Raw genomic sequence first — 24,169 nt, forward strand, 5'->3', positions numbered from 1 at the left:
TTTTCTAATTCTATCAATTTTATATGATTAAGATGTGGGTTCCTTCGTTTAATTCAGTTTGTATGGAGAGCTAAACTTTATAGGAGAGACGAGAGAGTTTTATATAGTTTAGGTATGTTGACAGTATGATTTTAGTTTATTAAAGAGTTGTTGTTAATGATTTACATGTGTGTTTAATTAGCTACTTTACATACATAGTTGTTCTCCTATTCGAGAGAAAAGAGGAGCAATGAAATTCTCTTTAATACTCTTTCCATATATGAATAATTCTTCTCCTAGAGCCTTATTAATAGAAATTACAATGATTATGAAAAAAATCATCATTCATGATCCTCGGGAGTGGGATTGGGAATCTATTAAAAGGAACTAAAATCTACCACAAAACTCAACAACTTATCTATTTAATCTCTCTTAGCCGAACCTTTCTCATTATAGTTGATTTTCTCATCATTTTCTGTTTTTCGACAGCAGTGGCACTCGGTTTTAGTTTTGTTTAAGTAGTTAAAATCATAAACACCCATTTGAATATTACCCAAAAACTCACTTAATTTCCAGCAATAAAATTTACCAAAAAGATAGGTTCTCTATGGAACCAATAATTTACTTATTACTTGCTACTTGTGATAGTGTATACTTGCACTTATTCTTGTGAATTTTACGTCATTTTATTATATACATCCACAAGCAATCAAGTTTTTGAGTAAGCACAAATAATTCATACCTATATTCGCCTGAATCTAGCATACAATTTAATCATACAATTCAAACATGCTCAATTATAAGATAACGTACATCTAGCATCTAAGAGTTGTAGATCACAATTTTTCCATCCTCCATTCCAGTATAGCAAAAGTATTTAATGTTCATGCATCATCTATATTTATACAAGGGTATTTTCATATTTTTTTCTTTACATGGATGCACATCTATTCAAATTTGCTCAGTTAAGTCCTAAACATGCATATTCTAACCATTTATGGTAAGATAAGTTCGCATGCTAGCACGTCTTAGCGATTCCTATAGGTATTACTTGTCTAGTATTTGTGTGTGGCTGCTTATCGGGATGAAGTGTGCCCTCCATAGCTTGCATTTCAACACATTGGAGGCTCCAAATTTCCTTAAATCTCAATGGTTGGTTCTAAATCAAGCTAAATTTAGGTTAGTATCAAAATTGAGACGAAAAACAATCAAAGTGAGGTTGAACGGTCCAAAAATGACCTTGCACGCACCACTCACACGCCCTCACGCGCGAAGAGTAGCTTCCACTCGTGGCCCTACGCGCGATTGTCACGCACCTCCAAGGGAGGGGAAGTCGCGCCTTTGTGCCGCCACGTATCGCTAGAAGATTGATCGCCTTTGTTAGCATGCGTTCAAATCCCGCAGCACCAGGATCCTTCATCCCTCTACAACCACATGATGTAGGTCATCGAGTGCAGGCATGAAATGTTTTGTTTCTCTCTTCCTATGACGTGTGTCCTTCTGCGTCATTGACGGTATCCTCATGTCGTCTGCTGATGCATGTCCCTCCGACAAATGTCCTCCTGCACAAGTTTCCAGATTCGACGATAAGATTCGTTTCAACCTATTTTCTTTAGAATTTCATATCTCATGCACATAACTTAGATCGAATTAATTCATTCACCTAAGTTGTGGAGTTTTCATCTCTCTACACAATGATATTTTTCTTATAGATACCCACGAACTAATATAATCGCACTAAAATATTGAAGTTTATGTATTCTTCCCGTTCTTGGAAGCTTCTAGGACCTCCTACTTCCGTCGCTTACTCCACATTCCTTCACAAAAAATGTGCAAAACTAGATCAACATACTAAATTTACCAAGGCTAATTTCTTCATATGCTTACGAATTTACGAATTTTGAAAAAACCCGAAGCTTAAAAATTCATAGGACTCACATTCGTTCTTTCTCTGTTCTTAACAAAATCGAACTTATCCAGCATCCAGCACTCAGAATAAAGCACTTCTACCTATTGAAATTTTCTTGTTAAAAACTATTAATCAAATTCAGCCTCCTCTCGTTGAATTGAACAATATTCCCAAATTCATTCTCTAAGGCGTTCAATAAAATCTTGAAAGTTTGATTATTAAATAAAAAAAATTTGAAAAAATTAATTCTCGTTGGAGCTCGAGTATTTCAGTAGATTACTTAACACTATATACGTATGAAAAAGACTTTAGTAAAGAAGATTAATAAAGTATCTCGAAAGATAGTTAAATAATGCAAATATATGACTACAGAGATGAAAATGATGTTGTCGTGTGTACTAGTGAAATGAAGTCTTCTTCCAAAAATAAAAATTTACACAAACTATTATTATATATTACGTAAAACAAAGGTGGCTTTGGGAGACTATTCATTTTTCGTTGGCTTCAAAATATTTGTTATAAATTGTGGTTGTCACGTTTTCAATCTAATTACATCTTTTTCTTTGTTTTTATTCATAATTTCTACTCTTCAACTAAGATATAATAGACTAATATTATTGAGATAATATCAATTTCGTTTATCTCCAAACTCTTATTTCTATCACTCTCGCTTTATCTTGTCCGTTATATATTCATGAGTTGAGTTGTGAGATCCCACATCGGTCGTGAAACATTTTTATATGAGTATGGAAATTTCTCCTTAGTAGAATCGATTTAAAACCTGTGAGGTTGATGACTATACATAACGGGCTAAAGCAGACAATATTTACTAACGGTGGATTTGGGTTGTTACATGAATCAAGTTTATAAATATTGAAGCAAATTCTTCTTAACATAATTTTTTTTTAATAAAAGTAAATTATTAACAAATTGATTATTCAACCCAAAACATACTATTTGAGTTAGACTTATCCAATTATTTTTAACACGATAAAATTTGTTAGGAATCACAGATCTCAACAATGGTATGATATTGAAAGGTCCCATATCAATGAAGATAATATTTCTTACTTGTAAATGCATGATCATTCCCTCGATTAGCCAATGTGGGACTCCATCTAAAAAATACTGAACAGAATTGTCAAAATACTTCTAATTTGAAAAGTCGATTTTGTGTAACTAGTGGTCATCAAATTCATGTATTTTCACAATCCACAAATCACTCATCTCCTTGCACAAATAGGTTAGATATATCATTTAAATTTTGTCGTTGTTAGGGGAAGTAGAGATTGTACTACGTTGATGGACCTAATTTTGGAAGTCTTGATTTGTTTTGTATAGAGGAGTCAACGTCGTCGCAAGTAGCCATTGGCCCTTTGGATTAGAGCTAGAATTTCCAATTCTTTTTGATACACAAATTCCACTCCGTTCTTAATTGAGATATAATAGATGGTGGCGATATTAAAGCCACTATGTCCATCTTTATCGTTCTTCAAGGATCTGGTTAGATTGAGTTCGAATAAATAAAAATCAAACTTTTTAGATTAAATTGATTCGTGGGTTTCTCCCTAAAACTAGATTGAATCATACTAAATTCACTCGAATTTTTTATTTTTTTTTTTGTTAATTTTAAAGTATACATTTTAGTTACAGTACCATTTATATATATATATTTTTTTTTGGATATATTGAAATTGAGTTTAAGAATTTGAAGATGAACATTTTTACTTTTTTGGATATATTACTTTTTTGGATTAACATTTTTACTTTTATTAAAAACATAAATTTGAATAAATGATCTTAACGACTCAAAACAACCCAACCTAAAAAGTAAATAATTAAGGATGATTTAGGTTGATAATTTTTAAAATTCATGGACAACAATGAAATTTTAGAGCCATAAAACATAATTGCATGTGTAACGGCCTATAAAATAAATATTATCCTATTTGGATTTTCCCTTTTGGGTTTCCCTCAAAGTTTTTAAAACGCTTTTAAGAGGTTTCCACACCTTAAAGAATGTTTCGTTATCCTCCCCCAATTGACTTGGGATCTCACAATCCACCCACTTTGGGGTCAGCGCCGTCACTTGACACTCATTCCCCTCTCCAATCAATATGGAATCTCACATCCACATCCACCCCTTTGTGTGGGATCTCACAATATATAATATTTCATTTCTTCTAATTTGTTAAACTTTTGAGATGAGACGATATTTAACGATGACCTTTGTGAGATCCCACATCAGCTTTGAAGAAGAACATTTTAAAAATACTAGCAGACACTCTTGTATAGAAACCTCTCAGTAGCAATGCATTTTGAAATCCTTGATGGGAAGTCTGAAAGTAAAGCCCAAAAAGAACAATATCCACTAGGAGTGAACTTACGTCGTTACAACCTTAATCTTATAGATAATTGTGTATAATATTACACATGTCTTCTAATCTTTATACATAAGATGTTACGTCAATTTTTCTCCTTTGTTTTAGTAAAAGATGTATAGTTTAACCACTATATATATAAAAACTGTGTGTACTGAAAGTAATCAAGTGAAACAAAGGGGGTAAGTTAAATAAGGTGGGTTTGTGTAAGAACAAAGATTTGGGTATAACTTTAATCAAATTATAAGATGGTATAGTCTAAAACTAGTTGCTACCCAATTAATTAAAGAGTAAAATTTTGGTGGAGGCAAAAGGATATTGAATAATCAAACCAAGTGCTGTATATGGCCTTTGTTGATTCTTCTTCTCACCCTTCATTTGTTGTTTTCTTGCATCTTCCATCACTCAATCCTCATATAAACCCTAAACCCTCCATGCATTAAACTCAAACCACACACATTCCTCTCTCTAAATATGAACTTCCTTTCGGCTGCAATTTGCCTGCTACTCCTCATTTTTGGCACTGGTTTGTTTGTTTCCTTCAATTTTTTATGTTTTGTTTCTTCATTGGACTGTTTACCAGTGGTTTTTGGTGCATGATGTGTGTGGGACAGGTATGGCGCCAATGGTTGCAGAGGCCAGGCTTTGCGAAACTCCGAGCCACAATTTCAAGGGGCTATGCTTTAGTAACAACAACTGTGGCCATGTGTGCAAGGGAGAGGGGTTTAACAATGGCGCTTGCAGGGGCTTCCGCCTTCGTTGCTTATGCTCAAAGCAGTGTGTTTGATATCTCATTCATAAACTAATTGTCTATTTACTTTCCAGGTTGTATGAATAAAGTGGCCATCCTCTTTGACCCCTCCTTCCTTCCTTCCTTCCTTTCATGTATTTTTGCTTCAATGTTGTGTAAGCTCTTTTGGAATTTTGGTTTATGCAATAATATGCGTATGCGTGGTGTTGTTTATGTTAGAAACACGTCTCACCTTTACCATAGCTTGCAATGTAGGCACCAACATGTTCCCTGGCTTTGCAATGATCGTTTCGTCACCATCAGGAATGACTTACAAAAAAAAATAATAAATGATGATGTTATATTATGTTATATGATTTGTTGGGTATGAAATTGAATGCTAATTGATATATTGATAATTCAAAACATGTTCAGATTTAGCAAGGTTTGATATGTGATTATGGAGTTATAGTTTCATCAAAAGAGATTAGTAGGTGTCACAGTCCAATTTTAAAGGGTTCAAGAAATTTGATCGCGAGAGGATGAAGATAAAAATAAAAATAAAATAAAATAAACAATATAAAATAAGGTGAAATTGAAATGAATTTAAAATCAAGTAGTACCATATGGCCAAAATTCAAAACAATAGGAATACAAAATAGGTATTATTCCAGTTATTTACAAAAGGGGAATGAGTGTGAAAAATCAATACAAACGACAACCTAAAAACAAATACAAAATAACATTGACGCCTCGAGTCGACACCTTTCTGTGATAGCATAGCTCCCGAGCACCTCTCCACCTTAACTGGTATCTTAAAAAGAAAAGGGGAAAGGAGTGAGTATAAAAAATTCAATAAGCAGTCTACTTGTAGCCTCTCGTCACATCCTTAACCTAATATGTTTCCACGAACTTGTTATAGGGTTCTAAGAAATTTGTGCCTAGTTCAGGTATCCCCTAAATGTTATCTCACGCCACGGTGGTGTCTATCATGAACTGATCTATTTTGTAGGCCCTCGTCTCGTCTCAGGGTGGGTTTCCTCAGACAAAATAGTAGCTATTCAATATTCTACTTATGTAGTCTCTCGTCCACTATCATGCGGGTTTGTTCTACACATAATAATATATCCTCAATCAATTATGTGTGTGGTGTGTTGCGTTCGAATTCCACAGCGCTTGGATTCGTCGACCCTCTGCCAACACATGATGTAAGCGGTTCGATTCAGATTGTTGGGTGCAAGTGTGGTTCACTTCGGGTCTTGGCAGCCGCTGGTGTCGCGATACGTTGCGCGTCTTTTCTCGTGACTCGTGTCCTTCTGTGACCCTAACACGTAGCCCCTTGCTGTTTGTCAACACGTCCCTCCGGCAATTGGTCTCCTTAACAAATTACAAGATTCAAGGATAAAATTTATTTCAACCTATTTTAGAATTTCATATCTTCATGCACACAACTATGATCTTCACGAAAGTTGTGGAGTTTTCATCCCTCTACATAATTATATGTTTTTATATATAATTTTTTGACCCACAGACTAATATAATCGCACTAAAACATTGAAGTTCATGCATTTTCACCGTACTTCTCCGACCTCTTACTTCTGTTACAATTTGACTCCAAATTCCTTCACGAAAAATGTGCAAAAGACATCAAGATCAACATACTAAATTTACTAACGCTAATTCCTTCATACACTCACGAATTTTGAAAAAAATTGAGGCCTATAAACTCATAGGATTCACCTTCGTTCTTTCTTCGTTCTTGACGAAATCGAATGAATCCAACACCTAGAATAAAGCTCCTCTACTGTAAGAAGAAGGATAAACTTTATTTCAGTCTAATTCAATTCAACTAAAACTAATTTGAGAAAAACTCATGAACCAATCTAATCAATAAATTTTTCATTTATTTTAATCTAACTCAACTTAAATAAGTTATCCAATTTTTGAGATCATAGAATTGTTTTTAACACCCAGCCTTTCAAACTTTCTTTTAGTACAAATACATTTCAAACTTATATGATACAAGATTACTCGATTCGAATCTTCTCATATGCAAAGAGAATATCAAACTTCCATAAAGATTGCTCTAAATTTATATATTTGACTTATACAACGTATTTCGTCATAAACATATCTCTAATTCAAGTTTACGTAAAAAGTTCTGTGCCGGTTGGGCCATACACATGCTACAATAGCAATTACAATAGAAAACAAGGTTGTAAGGTAGAACCAATCCGAAAAGATGTTATAATTTAATCGACTAATTCACTTCACCAATCATTCCTCTCGTAACCACAAATAAGTTAGATACATGCAAAGATTTGAATTCATGTTTGTCATAATCAGATCTTCTCTACGAAAGTATTAATATTTTAATTGCTATTTAAATTTTGGCGTTGTTCGGCGAATAAGAGATTGGTGTATTCAATATTATGCTGATGGACCTAATTTTCAAACTCTTGTTTTGTTTTGTAACGATGAGTCCACGAGGCAAGTAGCCATTGGCCCTTTGGATTAAAGCTACATTTTCCATTAATTCTTAATTAAGATATAATAGATGGTTGTCTAAATTCTGCTGGCCATCTTAAGGGGGCTATGTCCAACTCTTAATGTGACCATTTGGTCCATAAACTTTAAAAACTTTAAAAAATTATAAATTTAGTCTTCCAATCTTTAATAACTTTTAAAATTTACAAAGGACAAAATTAAAATTTATAACGGGTCCAAGCTTCAAGCCAACGGTTAACAGATATGATCTTATTTAAGTATTCTCTCGGATTTTCCCTTCAAGTTTTTAAAACGCGTCTTGTCTTGGTAGAGTGAGGTTTTCACACCCTTACAAACAATATTTCGTTCTTCTCTCCCATGGATGTGGGATCTTACATTAAATCAAAATAAAACTTTTCAAAATTGGAAGCATAATTGAACCCCGAAATCTTTTCTAGAGTTAAAAAAAAAAAAAAAAAAAAAAACACGAGAAAAAACTTGAATGTGTACAGAAATTAACTAAGTGAAACAAGGGGTAATTTAAATTGAGGTGGGTTTGTGTAAGGACCAAGATTTGGGGTATAACTTTAATGAATCATATGGCTGAAATATAAAATGATTTAGTCTAAAACTAGTTGCTACCCAATTAATTAAACAGCTAAATTTTGCTGCTCTCTTAATTCTTATATAAACCCTAAACCCTCCATGCATTAAACTCATAACACACAAATTCCTCTCTCTAAATATGAAGTTCCTTTCAGCTGCAATTTGCTTGCTGCTCCTCATTTTTGGCACTGGTTTGTTTGTTTGTTTCCTTCAATTTTAATGTTTTGTTTGTTCATTGGACTGTTTACCAGTGGTGTTTGGTGCATGATGTGTGGGACAGGTATGGCGCCAATGGTTGCAGAGGCCAGGCTTTGCGAATCTCCGAGCCGCAACTTCAAGGGGCTATGCTTTAGTACCAACAATTGTGGGCATATCTGCAGGGCAGAGGGGTTTAACGATGGCGCTTGCCAGGGCTTCCGCCTTCGGTGCATATGCTCAAAGCACTGTGTTTGATATCTCATTCATCAACAACATCCACACATCTTCAACTAATTCTCTGCTTACTTCCCAAGTTGTATGAATAAAGTGGCCATTGTCTGTGGCCCCTCTTCCTTCCTTCCTTTTCTTGTGTTTTTGCTTTAATGTTGTATAAGCTCTTTAATTACATTGTGGTTTGGAATTTTGGTTTATGCAATAATATTGGTAGTGGATTTGTGTTAGAATTCTTGTACGTTAATGTCACCACCAAAATGTTCTGCTATCTAATTGTTGTAGTAGACGGGGAAGCAAGTTTGTTCGTATTCACACATTCATAAACATTAATTAAACAAAAAGGCATAAAAATTTATATAGGTCTGGAGAGAAGAAATTCCTCTGCATCCACATGTGCTAGCCAATCAGTATCAATCGGTATAATCAAAGTGTTTAGGAGGGTAAGAAATCGACCCGTGGGTTCACCTCGAATCCAGACTCAACCCAACTCCCATTGGCAGCTACGGCCCAAAATTGATACTCGGCTCAGCCCATTACATGCCATCAGCCCAGAACGCAGTCGACCCGTGACTTGCACGCTGACCCGAGCTGCGACCCATGCCCTTCACAGCCACCTCACGTGCGGTGTGTCACAGTCCTACATTTTTTACTGTGTGGCGTCGTGATCTTGACATGCTCACGACCAGCCTTAAGGGGAATTAAGCCCCCATATATATTTTTCGCCCCGGCTTTGTGGCTTCGTCGGACCTTAGGCGAGGTTTGTCTTCGTCAATCGAACATCACTTGTGCGGTATCCAAGCTTGTTCAACCACACACGCCGCCTACGTGTGCATGTTCAATCGTCTGCGACACATCCGACTTGCTTCTACACTAGGTCAAGTCATTCGGCTCGACCTTGTCTCTACTCGGGGCCAAGGTCTCTCAATAGAACGCCGCACCTCATCTTGTCATCTTGATCCCCATCGACGGGGTCCATATGTCTTGATGTCATCCCGAATCTCAGGATGTCGTCGGCCATCATAACTCACTCAGTCATGCCATCGAGAATTGACCTGCGTGTCTTCCATCTTATTGGGACTTCCCGAACATCCATCCATCCGGATTCTATCGAGGTATTGGCCCTTGCCGAGTCATTTACGGATACTGTACCGGATAGCAGGTGTATGCAGCAACCTCCAACACGCAGGCTAGGGCGCAATACTCCCGGTGTCCGATTGACACTAAGCTTGGCGAGCATTCATATTTCATATGGACGGACTTAACTCCCGAACTGCATGCCCAAATTCCTTCTGGAACCCCGACTTTCGAGGTTAAGGCCCAGGGCCCTACCCGGCCCTTCTTTGCCCCTCATGTCTATTCGATGTCTCTATCTTATTTATGTCTCAACTTGTCTTCAATGTCCACTTCGTGTGGTGTGTTAGATGATGCACCGTTCTCCTCGGTCGCATCATGGCACTCGTCTAGACCCTCGAGTGGCCGGATGGGCGCCAGTTGAGGGTCGCCGCTTCTATTGTCGCGACGTGAGGGTTACAACCTAATCTCTTCATAGTTAGGTTGTGACATTCTCCCCCACTTAAAATAGTCATCGTCTTCGATGACATACTTGGGGCACAACCATTGTTGGGTTGTGACACGGTGTGCGTCCCCGAGCTATTCTTTGACTGTGGCTCGCGTGTCGGCTTGAAATCCTGCACTTGGCGGCTTCAACCCGGTTCAAATGGCGTATTCGGCTCGGATTGGCATTTTTTAAGACTTGGGAGTCTTTTCCGCCATTTTGGACTTTTCCGAAGCTTTTTTTTTTTTTTTTTTTTTTACAGTTTCAAAAACATTCAAGGTGAGTATGGCGCCAGTGGCCAATTTGAGGTCTTTGAGACTGAGTTTGATGATTAATCGAGATCTTTAGACGAATTAAGTCATTTAACGTATTCTAATTCGATGTCGTGATTACACAAAGGTTGAAACAAATGTTGAGGAACAAAGTCCGACCACCTCTAAGAATATTTTGTGACTTCGGCCTAGGCCAACCAAGTAAGTGACACGATTGGTTTGGTGGGACGCATTGTATGATGTATGATGACATGTGCTTTGTGGCCCATGCACGTGTCATGATTATGATTGTTGTGTTATGCTATGCTATATTATGTCATGCTATGTTATACTGTGTTATGCCATGTTTTTTAAGTTATGTTATAATGTGACCCTGTTATGTTGTAGAATCATGTTTATGATATTGATAACCTATGATGCATAAACCTTCATACATCACGCCATGTATGAAAGATTTGACACAAATTATGTATACATGATTCATAGACTCATTATGTTATATATGAATGGAGGTTTGACTTGCATCGCAAACTTATGTCATGATTTTAAGCCACGGGAACCTCATGCATTTTGTGTGTCATATGCATCGAGATTTTTCCTCATTATGATTAGTACAAGCGTGTATCTTATGACATTTATATTCCCCCATTTGTTATGTGGGCTCTTTCCCTCTATGGTGTTTAGTAGCCCGTTAGCGAGTGCTAGCCCGATGAGCTAAGCCCAGGAGCACATATACGAGTCGGTATAGTGGATTCATGTACGCATAAGTGAGTTGTGCGTAAGTACTACACATCCAACCCTACCCGAACGGGAAAGCAGAGCTCAAGGCCATGCTATAATGTTTTTAAAAGAATATGCCCCACCATATTACATGTTTGCATTTCTCAACCCGAACAATGGAGTTACCGAATATTTCTTAAAATACTCAAATCATGTACTATTTTTATTTTTCAAGTAAAAGTAAGACGCTACCCAAATGACGGCGTCGAAATAAAGGTCATAGAATTAGAGTTGGGATAGTTGCATTCATGTCTAGTTTTGGTAGTCCTTAGGTTAGATTCGGGCTTGTTTTCTTTTATTCAATTTTACATCGTTTATACTTCGCCTCTTTTATTTCATGACAACGACAACGTTGTTTTAAGGTATTTATTAAGAATGATAAGTCCATGGCACCTTTTTATAAAATATTTTCAATGAATATTTTTTACCGGTATTAGTCATATCATGTATACCGTGGTGACCTTGCTTTTAATAGAAAAATTGGATCGTTACACAAACTATATGAACGAAATTGAGAATTTACAGAGAAAATAAAAACTACATACAAATAGTAAATCTCTTGGGCATGGTGAAAATTTTTCAATAATCAGTATGAAACAGTTTAAACAAAGCCCGACTTTCCAGCATAATGATCTTGCAACCATTTTGCTTGCACTTGCAACCCAGCATCCATCAAAGCATTCAACGCTGATCTATACAGCCTCTCATCCAAGCGTATTCCTTCTAAGTTCATGTCCCTAAGAAGCTTAACCAGTTCATCAACCCGACTCGTCTTCGAGAACACGCCAACCATGATTCCCGCTATCGCCTTGTCGATGGCGCCCCCGTTCATCCGAAACTCACGGTAATATCGCTCGCATGTCTCGAATTCTGCGGCCTTCACATAAGCATTTATGATACTTGTATAGCTAACCTTATCAGGTGCTATCTTTTTGCGCTTCATTTCCTTCCATAGCTTCTCAACTTGCTTCAAATTCTTAGCCTTCCCATGCATCTCCATCAGGATATTGTAAATCCAAACGTTTGGCTGACACCCTCTTTCTTTCATCTTTGCTAACAGCCTCATTGCATCCTTCAATCTCCCTGTCTTCCCATACATTGATATCAAGCTAGAGTAAGCAACTACACATTTGTCAAACCCCTTCTCCTCCATTTCTACAAACACGTCCTCCGCTTTTGAGTACAGCCCGACACGGCAGTAAGCGTTGATCGCCAAGGCGTACGTCACTTGTCCCGGCTCGCACTCGTCTCTAATCAGCTTTTCGTAAACTTTAACTGCAGCATTATAGCCCCTTCTCGTGGCGTAGCCATTGACAATTGCACAGAAAATGCAATCTGATACACCAATTTTGAAGTCCTTCATCACTTCAACAATCTCAAGTGCTTTCTCTAATGACCCTTGTTGAATATACATCAATATAAGCTTTTGAAACATTGCAGGGTCTCTCAATAACTTCTTGGTTTTTGCTTCATTGTAAAGATCTTCAGCTAATTTAACTTCTTGGATACTTGCAAAAGTGCATATCAAAGCAGAGTAAATGGTGTAATCTTCTACAATCCCTTTCTTCCTCATATCTCTAAAGAACTCGAGCGACTCGAAAACTCGCCCCGATTTTGCTAATGACTTGCAAAGTATCCCATAAATTTTGGTGGAAAAGGGTGTAAAATCAGAAATCCTACTCTCAATTTCATTAAACAGTTCCATAATTCTATCAGAATCCCCAAGTTTAAGGCAGGCTTCCATGACCCTGCAATAACATCCAGAATCTGCTTCAATCTTCGCAGATTTCAAGCGCTGGAAAACCAGGATAGTACTTTTGTACATGTGAAGCTTATTGTAGCCTCTCATGGCAGCTTCAAATGCAGCCGTAGCAACATCCTTATCCCGTTCAAAAACCTCAAGCAGAGCCCTAACAACTTTAAATTTTCTACCTCTAACGCAACTACTAACCAATCTAGAACAAGTATCTCTATCAGGGCAAACATCATAATCCACAAAATCTCTAGAAACTAACAAAATCAAATTCCAGTTCTTCGATCGCACTAAGTACCTGATTAGATGCCTCAATGTTGATTTCTCAGGTCTAAACCCTGGCGTCTCCTTCGCTTTCACGTAGTACTCATAGATCAAATCCTCCCGTCCGGGGTTTTGGGGTAATCCACATAAGAAATCGTTCAAATCTTCTACACTGGACGACGAGGGAAGTTGAAAATCCTGAAGATTAGAGTCCGAATCGATCTCGGGCAGCGAAGTGGGCGATGATTCTAGGATTGGGGACGGGCACCCGGAGGAATTTAGGTGAAGAGATCGAAGATTTGGAAGAGAGAAAAGGAGAGCGAGATTGGAGGCGGGGATGAAAGTAAGGAGACGGGATTTTCTGAAACAGGTTGATGAGGGGAGTGACCAGTCGGGAGAGCCAGTGACGGCCATGGAAGATAAGGTCCGAAGGACAGGGGAGGAAGATCACAGGGCCACATAATATATAGCTTAACGGTAAAGAAGTATCATCTTCTCAGCCACTCAAATTTCGCCACGTGGGAAGTTCTTGGACAGAATTCGAGTTTTTTTTAATATGATTCTCCACGTAAGCATTATGTTTCCTCCATGAAAACCGCGAGCCACGTATGTCGTATATATATGGTCATCAATAATGAATCATCCCTAATTTAATATAGAGACTAAATTATATAAATAAATAAATAAATAAATCGAGTTTTTTTTTTTTATAGATATTATAATTTCGTCTAAAATATTAAATTTTTGAATTTTGAATTTTATAAAATTAATACAATTTAATCTAATAAGTTAATGTTTAAAATTTATAATTTGTAATAATATCGGCTTATGAATAAGTATGCAACAATTTAGTCTTGATAATATAAAATTTGTAACAACGATAAAAAAATTCTATTAAAATTAAATGTCGTTTTTTTTACTAGGGTTTAGCACATTAGTAATATTTGTTGCTAAGTTTTTATGTTTCACATATTCTTTCGCGGTATAATGAAAATGCATATAACTTAGATTGATATTGAACTCACAATCCTATGAAAATATTGATGAAATGTGGATGAGAAGTTGCTACCCTCCTAAAAGAATTAAAAACAATTTACATCACCATTACCTTGTGTTGCATCTGATTTCATCCTTTTGATTTTCAACATGACCATCTCGCTTTATGATGTCATCATAAGTCTTGGGATGTCATCGACCTTCAATATTCTCTCGGATACACTTATTGAAAACTAACTCATGAGCCAACTTTATAATCAAGTCATCTCAAAAATCCATCATTCATTTGTCTCGAGGCATAACCCTTTTGTGTCCATGTCAAGTCATTTATGCATACCATATCAGAGAGCAGCTCCATATACCAATTTTCAGTACAAGGGACAAGGCACAATGTTGATACACCTATGTAGTATGACACTATCTTAAAAAATTCATTCCTAATGGAGAACACCGAAGACAATCGTTTTGCATGCTTGCCCATGCCAAGACACATGCATGTTTCATTTGATAGCTCACTTAAGCCACAATTGCGGTGGAGAGCTGACATAATATCTCTTTCTATAGTACATTTTGAGACATTTCCTTTCCAGGATTAGACATGTTTTTTTTGCCGATGATCATATGGAGTGTCCATTTGGCTCCCATTGACACCTAGGAAAGCTTTATCTTTCACGTATAAAACTCACATCCAAACCCCTACGGTTGAATGGTTACCAATATCCTATTAAGTGTTCCAATTTTTATCCCATGATATGTTGTAAAAGAAACAACCCATCGATAACAATCTTTATATACAAAAACCTATATGATTTTTTAACATCAGAAAGTGATTGAAGCAACATACATAAAACTCAAATAATCTCAAGATTAAGGGATACTAACCCTTATAATATTGAATTAACAAGAAAATCCACAAAATTTTAATATCTTCAAGAAGTAACTCACAAGATTTGTACACATTTCCTCTAAAATGCCTAACTTGAACAACTAAATTTATTTTTAAGGTTGAGTAGCACTGAATGGCACATTGAAGAACTGGATCTTAACAGACTGTTTTAGTAAGCTCAACCTAAAAATATCTAATGTTGCAACTTTTTGGTTCAGTAGAAGCATCATTCAAGTTTATCACAACGACCTGCGAAGTAAAAAAAGATCTTCTGGTCTCTAATAATGGTATATTCATCTTTCCTGTTTCTTGTTTAGTGTTTTGAGAAATACTATTACACTGTTCTCTATACTTCTCTTCTCTTCTCTTCTCCATGCTTTAGTTCTTAAATTCATGTGCAGATTTTTTAACAGAGAAACAGTAAATCATATCACTTAACCTTCCTGGGCTTCATTCTGCAAGGCTACAACACTTCATCGTGCAGCTTCCTCCTTCCAGTACTCGTGAGATTTGAGACTTGCATTCACATATTGGGAGCCAGCTCTCTCCCAGACCAACCACCTGAGAAATTCAAAGAAACGTGTCTTATGAAATCATTCATCCGGTGGCTTCAATGGTAAAACAAAATATACATGCCATAATAAATCGAACCAATATTCAAATGATCAGGACAACGGTGTAAACTTCTCAATGTACCTAAGCTCTGCTTTTAGGCCCCGTACCCAGTTTTGTTCCCTACACTACGGATCCTGACGATGGATAACGAACAGACATGACACTGGAACCAAACTCTGAAGCTTTTGCAAGTCATCATCAACTCAAGTTTTACTATGCTAATGGGATACATCTAAGTAGTTGCTTCAGTTCAACTTAAATGTATGGATGTGCCAAAAATCACTGTTGTACTAGTAATCAGTTCACTAGACAAATTTATTTGAGAAGTGTTAAGTGATTACCTTCTTAAGTGATAAGTCAAGTAGCTTTTCACCACCTTCATGATGCTGCAACAAACTAAGCCTAGCAATAGAAAGAAACAACCACATAAGAGTAATTACAGTGTTTATGATAGATGACTAAAATACACTAAGGCATATAAATTTTTTAAAAGATAAAGAAGTTTGGGAGGGGGCTCAGTTTAATGCTCTTAATGTGAGTGTCTGTTAATAGACTCTTTTGTAAATAAGATCTAGGCTTGGTTTTGTTGGATTGGAGCCTGTTCTGTCGTTATCGGGGCTCCTCCTTTTGTTCTGGGATGTTTATCTTTCTTTTTTTTTTTTTGGGTCCTCTTTCTTTCATTTTTTTTTTTTTTTTTTTTTTCTTTCTCAATGAAAGCTTGGTCAATTTGGTACACCACCCGGAGGGCACCACCACTGAAACACTCTTAGATAGGCATGTCCGTGAAAACCAAAATTGATTCAATCAGGTCAGTTTGGTCAAAATTTGGTACTGATGTCAGGGTATTCAATTCTATATAGTTTCAAAACAGCAAGTATTTCAATAGGTTGGATTTCATAGATTTGATTGACTGGACTGGTTTTTGCTCTGCAGTTGGTTTCATCGATTGTAAATGGGGTTTTTGGTTCGTTGGCTTGATCTGTTTGGCTTTCTTAAAAAATCTTGGTGTAATTTTGCTTTTCAATTTATACTATTTTGACATATAGGTTTGGAATCGTTGGCCAAAAACCAACCCAATTGCGCTCATGTTCTAAGGCAACAAATCTAAAGAGCCAAACAGGGGAAGAGATAAGTCCAGCATTTGTGAGCAAACAGACAACGAATGAAAATGATTGCTGTCCTCACTAGAGTGGTAATCGCCATAAATTTAAGGAAGAAGATAACTGAGGTTTCCTCCTACGAATCCTGTTGTTAGTGAACTTGGCATATTTATAGAATTGAGAAAAGGAGATCATAAGAGGAATGTTCTGAGTTTCATAAGAATTTTGCCACCCAAATCTTCCTAGCAAGATTTGTTGGCAAAAACTATAACAATTCATGAAAACCCAAATCAAGGACGCATTTCAAAGAGTCTCTCTAGGATTAGGTTTATTGTTGTCCATAATCTCCATATGAACCTACATTCCTCAATAGAGGAAAGAACAACCCAAATCTTGTTTTAGTTTATGCGTCAATGTAAGAAAGAACAGCAGAGAAAGATTGGTTCCTGTGAGAACCTCCAGTCTCCAGTCCTATGAGAAGAGAGGAGGTTTTTTTTTAATCACTTTACCCATTCCAAAAGTAACCATAAGTTTACAGAGCTGAACATCAAATTTCAAATATAAACAAGCATGAAGAGTCAAGTTAACACCTTACTCATTATAAGCCATCCTGAGCCTCAAACTTGAATGAGTACGCTTCAATCGGTAAAACAAAAGATAGATATTTTCGCTAGAATGGTTCCACGGGAATCAATATATGGTAGCACAGGACTCCTCTTTGGACCTGCAAACCCATATGCCAAATTAGTTGACAGAAGACAAGCAGGATGGATGCACCATGCATAATGTTGAAGAAAAAGTGCAGGATGGATGCACCATGCATAATGTTGAAGAAAAAGTGATCACTTTCAATCTCATATATGTACTGCCAAAAGTTGCACACCTGTATCTCATGTCTAAACAAAATTCTTCTTTTTGGGAAAGAGAAAGAGAATGAGAAAGACTAACACTCCCATTTATAGAAGACTGATGATTAATGAAACGCATGATATGATGGGATTTTATGCAGATATCATTTAGAAACTAGAAAGCTGCATCTTATCAAATAGAATATTTTGGATCAGAGCTTTTAAAACCAACATCAGATACATCACGCATGGCCTGCAAGTTCTTCCCATCAGACATGGCGGCCATTTGAACGGTGGGTTTGTTGGGTTGTCATACTCTCTAAATCCCAAATAAAGACCACATGTGCTTGTAATTAAAATACAGACACCAAAGATGATCAGATTGGACCTCATCAAGTTCTAAGACTGGGAACTTCAAGGCTACAGTTTTCAGTAATTAAACCCCTCCTTCTCATTTCATTCTTCAATTCAATGGCTTCGTCCAACTGTCCAAGCTTGTAATACTCTCTCAGTAGACATGTACATAAAATCTCCTCGGGAAGTATGCCTTTCTCAATCATTTCATTAAAAAACTTCCTTGCTTGATGCAGGTCACCACATTGAGAAAATCCCGAAACCATGGAAGTATAAGCATGTAAATCAAACTCAATAGCTAAGTCTGTCATTCTGCTAATCAAATCCAAAGCTTCCTGAAGATTTCCAAGCTTCAAGTTGCCATCAATAAGAGAAGTAAAAGCTGTTTTATCTGGGGTCATACCCCTATATTGCATTTCATCAAACAACTTTTTGGCAGATTCAATGCAATTAGTTTTACAAAGACCATCAATAAGGGCCGTATAAACTGCAACATTAGGTTGTAAACCAAGATCAGATATTCTACCAAAATAATCAACTGCCAGTTCGACCATACCTGTTTTGCACAGACCATCAATTAGTACACAGTAGGTTACAACAGTAGCCTCAACACCCATATCCTGCATCTTATGAAGAAGATTTATTGCATCTGAGCTTTTTCCAGCCTTAAAATAAGCATCCATAATTGTTGTGTATATAACAGGATTTGCACTAATACCCTGACTTTTCATTTCTTTAATAATAAGTTCAGTTTCTTCAAGTTTGTTTTGACTACAGAGACCCCAAATAATGGTGCCATAGAGTATTAAATCTGGTTTGATGTTACATTCTGTCATTTGCTTCAATATTTCCATTGCATCCTCCATTCTCTCTGCCTTAATATAGCCATGAACCAAAGCAGTGTAAACCTGCTGGTTGGGCGATAGTCCATCTTTCAGCATTGCCCTAAACACTTCTTCCGCTTCCATCATTCTTCCATCTTCACAAAGCCCATCCATTAGAGCTGTATAGGTTACTACATTTAAATTAAATCCTGCCTGCAACATATCGTTGGACAACTTCCATGCTTCTGTTAAGTTACCTGCCTTACAATTGGCATCAATCAGAGAAGTGTAGGTGAATTCATTGGGTAGCAGGCCAACTCTTCTCATATCAACAAAAAGTTTGATGGCATATTGCATCATTCCCTCCTTGCAAAAAGCATCAATCAATGTGCTATATGTTACAACATTTGGTTTTAACCCACTGTTCTTCATCTCAGAGAGATACTCAAAAGCTCGAGGCATCTTCTCAAACTTACAAAAACAATTGATCAACGCATTATAAGTAATTACGTCAGGAACACAACCGATATCCTTCATTTCTTTAAATAAATACACAGATTCTTCTAGTAACCCAACCTTGCCATAGCCATCAATCAAGGAATTATAGGTGACAACATCTGGAGAAAAGCCCATTTGCCTCATTTGCACAAACAAACGTCTAGCATTTTCCAAATCCCCTTCTTTGCACAAGTAATCTATCATTACATTGTAAGTAAAAACTGAAGGTGCAATCCCAGCCCCAATCATGTCATTGAAAAACTTCCTCACCAACTGTCCATTCCCCGACTTTGATAATCTATGCAAAAGAAAATTGCATGAACGTGCTTTGGGAAGAGTCCTAAACTTCCTCATTCTCGAGAAACATTCATTAGCTTCCTCAAGCAGACCCAACTCTACCAGAACACTAAATAAAATGTCAAAGACTCCTGTTCCTGACACACAAACATTCCTAGTCGACCATAACATATCAAATATATTACAAACTGGAAAAATCATGTCGATACGACACTTCAAAATCACTTCTTTAATAATATCATGGGCATTCGTATACATTCTCGCACAAAACAGCATGTGAGCTATAATGCAGTAAGACTCGGTGGTATGGCAGAAACCAAACTGGCTTCCTGCCCATTTGAAGAACTTATAAGCTAACTTTGGATCTTCTTTCAATTCAACTAAAACCTTAGAGACCCAAATGGGCGCGAGTGCTGAATCAAATAAAATAACAATCTTAGGATCGTTCCACAGGTCTTGTTGTATGATTTTACGAAGGGAACCAATGTCTAATGATTCAAATGAACTATTTGTAGTCGAGTAACTAACAAAAGGGAGCCGAAACATACAAAGAAAGCTAGTGAACCAAAGACAAGAAATGTAACAGCCATTTATTGATGTTAGGGACGACGAGGCATTAAATGCATTGAAAGAAAGGCAACCCTGATGCGAGGAATTTGAAGACAGAGAGATTACTCGGTAAGAGGCTCTGCGACTAACTTGAAAAAAACCGCGAAAGAAGAGTAGCATCGCTGAAAGGAGTGAAGCAAAGGAGAAGAACTCTCAACGGAAAGCTTCATCTTCTTTAAAGCAATGGATGCTCATGTTAAATTAATGGGTGGTAAAACCCGAAGCAGTAAGGTTTTAGGGTTTATGGGCATCGGCCAACCGCGCCACTGCGAAGAGTGCCGCCGTTCGATCGCTTGAAATTCAAACGCAGAGAGATTCTGAAACAGAAGCAACACAGAAATGAGAAGGCCGAAACCCAATTAGGGAAATGAGGCGATCTGTTTACGAAGCTTACCTTAACCCATATTTGCTTGGGCCATGGCGTCCTGGTTGCAGGCTTTGAAAAGAGCAAGGGCCTGCTCTGGCTTCCCTGCTGAAATCTTTTTCTTTTTAGTTAATTTTTTTTTTTTTATTTAAATTAAAATTTTAATTTTATTTATTTTAATAGTTAAAGGATTTTGAAAATTCAAAAATTATTCCTGAACATATTTTAATTAGTTGAGTTTTATTTAAATTAGTAATTTTTTAAAATTATAATTATAAAATTTACTAAATTAGACATATATTATATTTGTATATAAATAATAATTTTATTATATAAATTTCTCCATTAATTGTATTTACGTCTCTTTAGTTTCAAACTCAACAATTGTATCGTAAACATGGGATCCGATACCATTTTAGTATTTATTTCAATTTCTCCATTAATTACTGATGAAAAAAATGACGTGATATTTGTTTTTGATTCCTCTATCATTTTCAAAGAATAAAATAAATAAGAGAGTCGGTGCATATGAAAGTGATACTACCTATATACAAAAAGCGGCACGTAAGGTCTCCTGATTACGAAAGTGGTATGAGTTTGTTAGGTTTTATTCATATAAAAGTGATACACATTAGTGCATGTAAGTGATACACGTCACAAAGTGTACAAAAGAACTCGATATAAAGCCATAGTTTTAGGTCTCATAATAAATAAATAATAAATATCATAATTCATGTAATTTCATTTTTCAATTCAGACCATAGAGTTAAACTATTTTTTAAGTAAGAGCAAGAAAATCTGAGGTGATCGACAATAATTGTTATACTCGCCTACTTACTGAGATTTATTAATTTTGATTGAATCTAAATAAACATTAAAAAAATTTGTAACATGCATGTAGTAATACCATATCATAGGTTAAAAAGTCGTACATTAAAAAATAAATAAATTAAGATTAATAAAAGAATATGAAATTAAAAGTATAGGAAGTAAAGATAATATTAAATTAAGATTTTCACTTTCATTTATAAAGTTTTATTTAAATTAAAGAGTTTGGTCAATAATATAATCTTTCATTAAATTAATAAAAATATCTCTAAATGTTATTATTATTATTTTTTCTTAAAACAATATTTTAAAAAATACTTTTTAACTTTTTAAAAAAAATTAAAAAATATCTTTAAACGCCCTTAATTATAGATAAACGGGTTAATATTTTTTATACAAAATGTTTCTGTTCAAAAAGTGAGTATAAGAAGCTGTAATTAACATATGTTTCTGTTGAAATCTTTATAATTAGTTTGTTTTACTAAAAATAAAATTAAGAATCTAAGCCAATTAATTATAGAACTATGCTCAAATTAGTATCCGGATGATTTGCTCCATCTGAGGAGAAGAAGAGCAACTCCAAAATTCCCCTGAATTTGAGCTGTTTCAATGACGAAGTCGTCGGAATTCCCTTTTCTTCTCCCTCGGAAACATCATGCCGGAGAAGAAACAAACGGCGGCTGTCGAAACGAATCCGACGGCACCTCCGACACTCACTGGAACGCTTATGAGTGACCTCAAGCTTTCATCCTCATCTTCGCCAATCGAGTTCTCTTCATCGTCAGATCCAGATTCTTCCTCACAAGAAAATGTTTGAAACCCGCAGAGCTCATCGTTACTCACAAAGCTCGAATTCGGAAATGTACGGAACTGTCCTTGCGAAGGGATGCGGCCGTGAAGGTGATTATGAGCCACATTAAACGTTGAAAGGAAGTTGAGATTCGCCAATGAAGGTGGAATCGTTCCTGTTAGATTGTTGTAGGAGAGATCCAAGCTTTCTAAATCCGTCAGGTTTGATAGAGTGCTTGGAATTTTTCCTGATAATTTGTTGTTGCTGAGGTCTAATACATGGAGATCTTTCAGATTCCCAAATTCTGCCGAAATGATTCCGCTCAATTCGTTGTAACTGAGATCCACTAATGGCGGCATCCCTAAAAGTTGCTTGTATTGTCGTCCTGCGGATTGGCTCTTTCTGCTGAAAAACGAGAATCCTTCGAATATTTCCCCTTTCAGTGAGTTATTGAGATCGATGAGGCTATGAAATTGCGTGATGCTCCTAGGGATTGAGCCGGATAACGAGTTGTTAGATAGATCCAAGTAGAAGAGGCGTCGCAAGTCACCTATGGAAGACGGAATTTCTCCACTTAAAGAGTTCCATGACAGGTCCAGAATCTGGAGCTTTGCGCTATTGCTCAGCCATGGCGGTATTGAACCGGTGAGTCCACAATTTGCAATCACAAACAGTCTCGTGTTCTCAAATCTCAAGTTCAAATTTGCAGGCATAATCTCTCCATAGAAATTGAATGTTAGAATCAACACAGTCAAGTTCTTGCAATGATTAAGAGTTGTCAAAGCTGATGAGAGATTACGGAGGCCATTTCTTGAAATCGAGAAGTGAGAAAGTGATCTGAGATTCTTGAAGCTTTCTGGAAAATCCCCCTCGAATCTGTTCTTGGCAAGATTTGCAATGCGTAGTTGATGGCAAGATGAGAGACTCTCAATTCGGCCAGTGAAATGATTCGAGCCAAGATTCAAAGAAACCAAACGAACCATGGCGGAACAGTTGATAACATCGATTGAACCACTGAATGAATTGTTGTCAAGACTAAGCGATGAAATGGTTGGCGAATTGCACAACGAAACCGGCAAAACGCCAGAGAAATTATTCGACGATGCAGCGAATTGCTCGAGCTTCCGGAGATTGACGAACACATCCGGAAGCAATCTCGAGAAATTGTTCGATGAAACATCCAAGAAGACGAGATTCGAGAGGTTCCCAAGTTGAAAACTCAACTCCCCGGAAAACCAATTATCACGAAGTTCTAGGGTTTTGAGGTTGAACAATGCAAACAGATCTTGAGGCAAATCACCAGAGAGGAAGTTGGAATCCAGAGAAAGATGCTCCAAGGAACTGCAATTCCCAAAACCTGGAAGAACTCTCCCATGAAATCTGTTTGAAGAAAGTTTCAATACTTGGATCTGTTTTGCAGTTGAACAGAAGCCAGGGTCAACATCTCCAATGAACTTGTTCTTAGAAATGTCAAGAAACGTAATAGAGGATGAACTGATATTCCATGGCGCATAACCAGAGAGATCATTAGAACTCAAATCAATGACCTCTAAACTCTGCAGGGAGAAGAGATTCACCGGAAGAGAACGTGAGAGAAAGTTGGTTGACAAGTTAAGAGTTCTGAGATAAACCAAATCTGCCAAAGACTCCGAAACATTTCCTCTTAACCTCTCCTGGGGAAGTTCCAAAGCCACAACTCTGGAGAAAACACTGGAATCGTTGAGCTTCAACGCTGCTGGTGTATTACAGGTCACTCCTCTCCATTTGCAACAATCAGAAAAGCCATAGTCCCAGCCTTGAACTGGGGAGTCAAGGCCATTGGCAAAGCTTTTCAAGGCTTTGATATCAGCAGGGTGGCACTTTGCATCGATGGAGATGGAGACGTGAGCATAGAAGAAGCAGCAGCAAAGCGAGTGAAAAAGGAACAAAAGTGTAATACCCATTTATGAATTAGCTGAAAGAGAATCAGCTTTGTGTTGGTGGAGCAAATTGCTAGTGGATTATGGCGGAAT

The 24,169-nt window shown here is 36.8% G+C and overlaps 4 protein-coding genes and 1 pseudogene across 10 annotated transcripts; 2 read left to right on the forward strand and 3 right to left on the reverse strand.

Moving 5' to 3' along the window:
* Positions 1–4,638: 4,638 nt before the first annotated feature.
* LOC111808323 (defensin-like protein 1) lies at positions 4,639–5,242 on the forward strand. Its single transcript, XM_023694242.2, has 2 exons — positions 4,639–4,795; positions 4,884–5,242. The coding sequence occupies exons 1-2, from the start codon at positions 4,744–4,746 to the stop codon at positions 5,054–5,056; spliced, it is 225 nt and encodes a 74-aa protein (XP_023550010.2). The 5' UTR covers positions 4,639–4,743; the 3' UTR covers positions 5,057–5,242.
* A 2,882-nt stretch (positions 5,243–8,124) lies between these two features.
* Positions 8,125–8,754, forward strand: LOC111809226 (defensin J1-2-like). The gene is made up of 2 exons (XM_023695623.2): positions 8,125–8,283; positions 8,373–8,754. The coding sequence occupies exons 1-2, from the start codon at positions 8,232–8,234 to the stop codon at positions 8,543–8,545; spliced, it is 225 nt and encodes a 74-aa protein (XP_023551391.1). The 5' UTR covers positions 8,125–8,231; the 3' UTR covers positions 8,546–8,754.
* Positions 8,755–11,580: 2,826 nt separating this feature from the next.
* LOC111809225 (Pentatricopeptide repeat (PPR-like) superfamily protein) lies at positions 11,581–13,594 on the reverse strand. Of its 2 annotated transcripts, XM_023695622.2 has the most exons (2): positions 13,183–13,594; positions 11,581–12,879 (listed from the first exon to the last, which is right to left on the reverse strand). In XM_023695622.2, the coding sequence occupies exons 1-2, from the start codon at positions 13,560–13,562 to the stop codon at positions 11,733–11,735; spliced, it is 1,527 nt and encodes a 508-aa protein (XP_023551390.2). In that variant the 5' UTR covers positions 13,563–13,594; the 3' UTR covers positions 11,581–11,732. The 2 variants fall into 2 exon arrangements, with proteins under 2 accessions (XP_023551390.2, XP_023551389.2); XM_023695621.2 differs by having other exon boundaries at positions 11,581–13,594.
* Positions 13,595–15,000: 1,406 nt separating this feature from the next.
* LOC111808414 (uncharacterized) lies at positions 15,001–20,636 on the reverse strand. 6 transcript variants are annotated; one of them, XM_087116862.1, is made up of 5 exons: positions 20,570–20,636; positions 17,629–20,492; positions 17,336–17,469; positions 15,987–16,047; positions 15,001–15,591 (listed from the first exon to the last, which is right to left on the reverse strand). In XM_087116862.1, exon 2 carries the CDS (start codon positions 20,293–20,295, stop codon positions 17,986–17,988), a length of 2,310 nt encoding a protein of 769 aa, XP_086972988.1. In that variant the 5' UTR covers positions 20,296–20,492; positions 20,570–20,636; the 3' UTR covers positions 15,001–15,591; positions 15,987–16,047; positions 17,336–17,469; positions 17,629–17,985. The 6 variants fall into 6 exon arrangements, with proteins under 6 accessions (XP_086972988.1, XP_086972991.1, XP_023550125.2 ...); XM_087116865.1 differs by lacking the exon at positions 20,570–20,636 and adding an exon at positions 15,682–15,927 and having other exon boundaries at positions 17,629–20,553; XM_023694357.2 differs by lacking the exon at positions 20,570–20,636 and having other exon boundaries at positions 17,982–20,553.
* A 1,149-nt stretch (positions 20,637–21,785) lies between these two features.
* Positions 21,786–24,168, reverse strand: LOC111808415 (phytosulfokine receptor 1 pseudogene; annotated as a pseudogene).
* Position 24,169: the final 1 nt, after the last annotated feature.

Source organism: Cucurbita pepo, chromosome 13, assembly GCF_057944985.1.
Source record: "Cucurbita pepo subsp. pepo isolate OVF chromosome 13, ASM5794498v1, whole genome shotgun sequence".
Lineage (NCBI taxonomy): Eukaryota > Viridiplantae > Streptophyta > Magnoliopsida > Cucurbitales > Cucurbitaceae > Cucurbita > Cucurbita pepo.

What these genes read in the sequence shown, in the direction of transcription:
- LOC111808323 (XM_023694242.2), top strand. Translation starts at nt 4,744, where the DNA reads ATGAACTTCCTTTCGGCTGCAATTTGCCTGCTACTCCTCATTTTTGGC. An exon ending in ACTCCTCATTTTTGGCACTG is followed by an intron (nt 4,796 to 4,883) that starts GTTTGTTTGTTT and finishes TGTGTGGGACAG; the next exon opens with GTATGGCGCCAATGGTTGCA.
- LOC111809226 (XM_023695623.2), top strand. Translation starts at nt 8,232, where the DNA reads ATGAAGTTCCTTTCAGCTGCAATTTGCTTGCTGCTCCTCATTTTTGGC. An exon ending in GCTCCTCATTTTTGGCACTG is followed by an intron (nt 8,284 to 8,372) that starts GTTTGTTTGTTT and finishes TGTGTGGGACAG; the next exon opens with GTATGGCGCCAATGGTTGCA.
- LOC111808414 (XM_087116862.1), bottom strand. Translation starts at nt 20,295, where the DNA reads ATGCTACTCTTCTTTCGCGGTTTTTTTCAAGTTAGTCGCAGAGCCTCT.
- LOC111809225 (XM_023695621.2), bottom strand. Translation starts at nt 13,562, where the DNA reads ATGGCCGTCACTGGCTCTCCCGACTGGTCACTCCCCTCATCAACCTGT.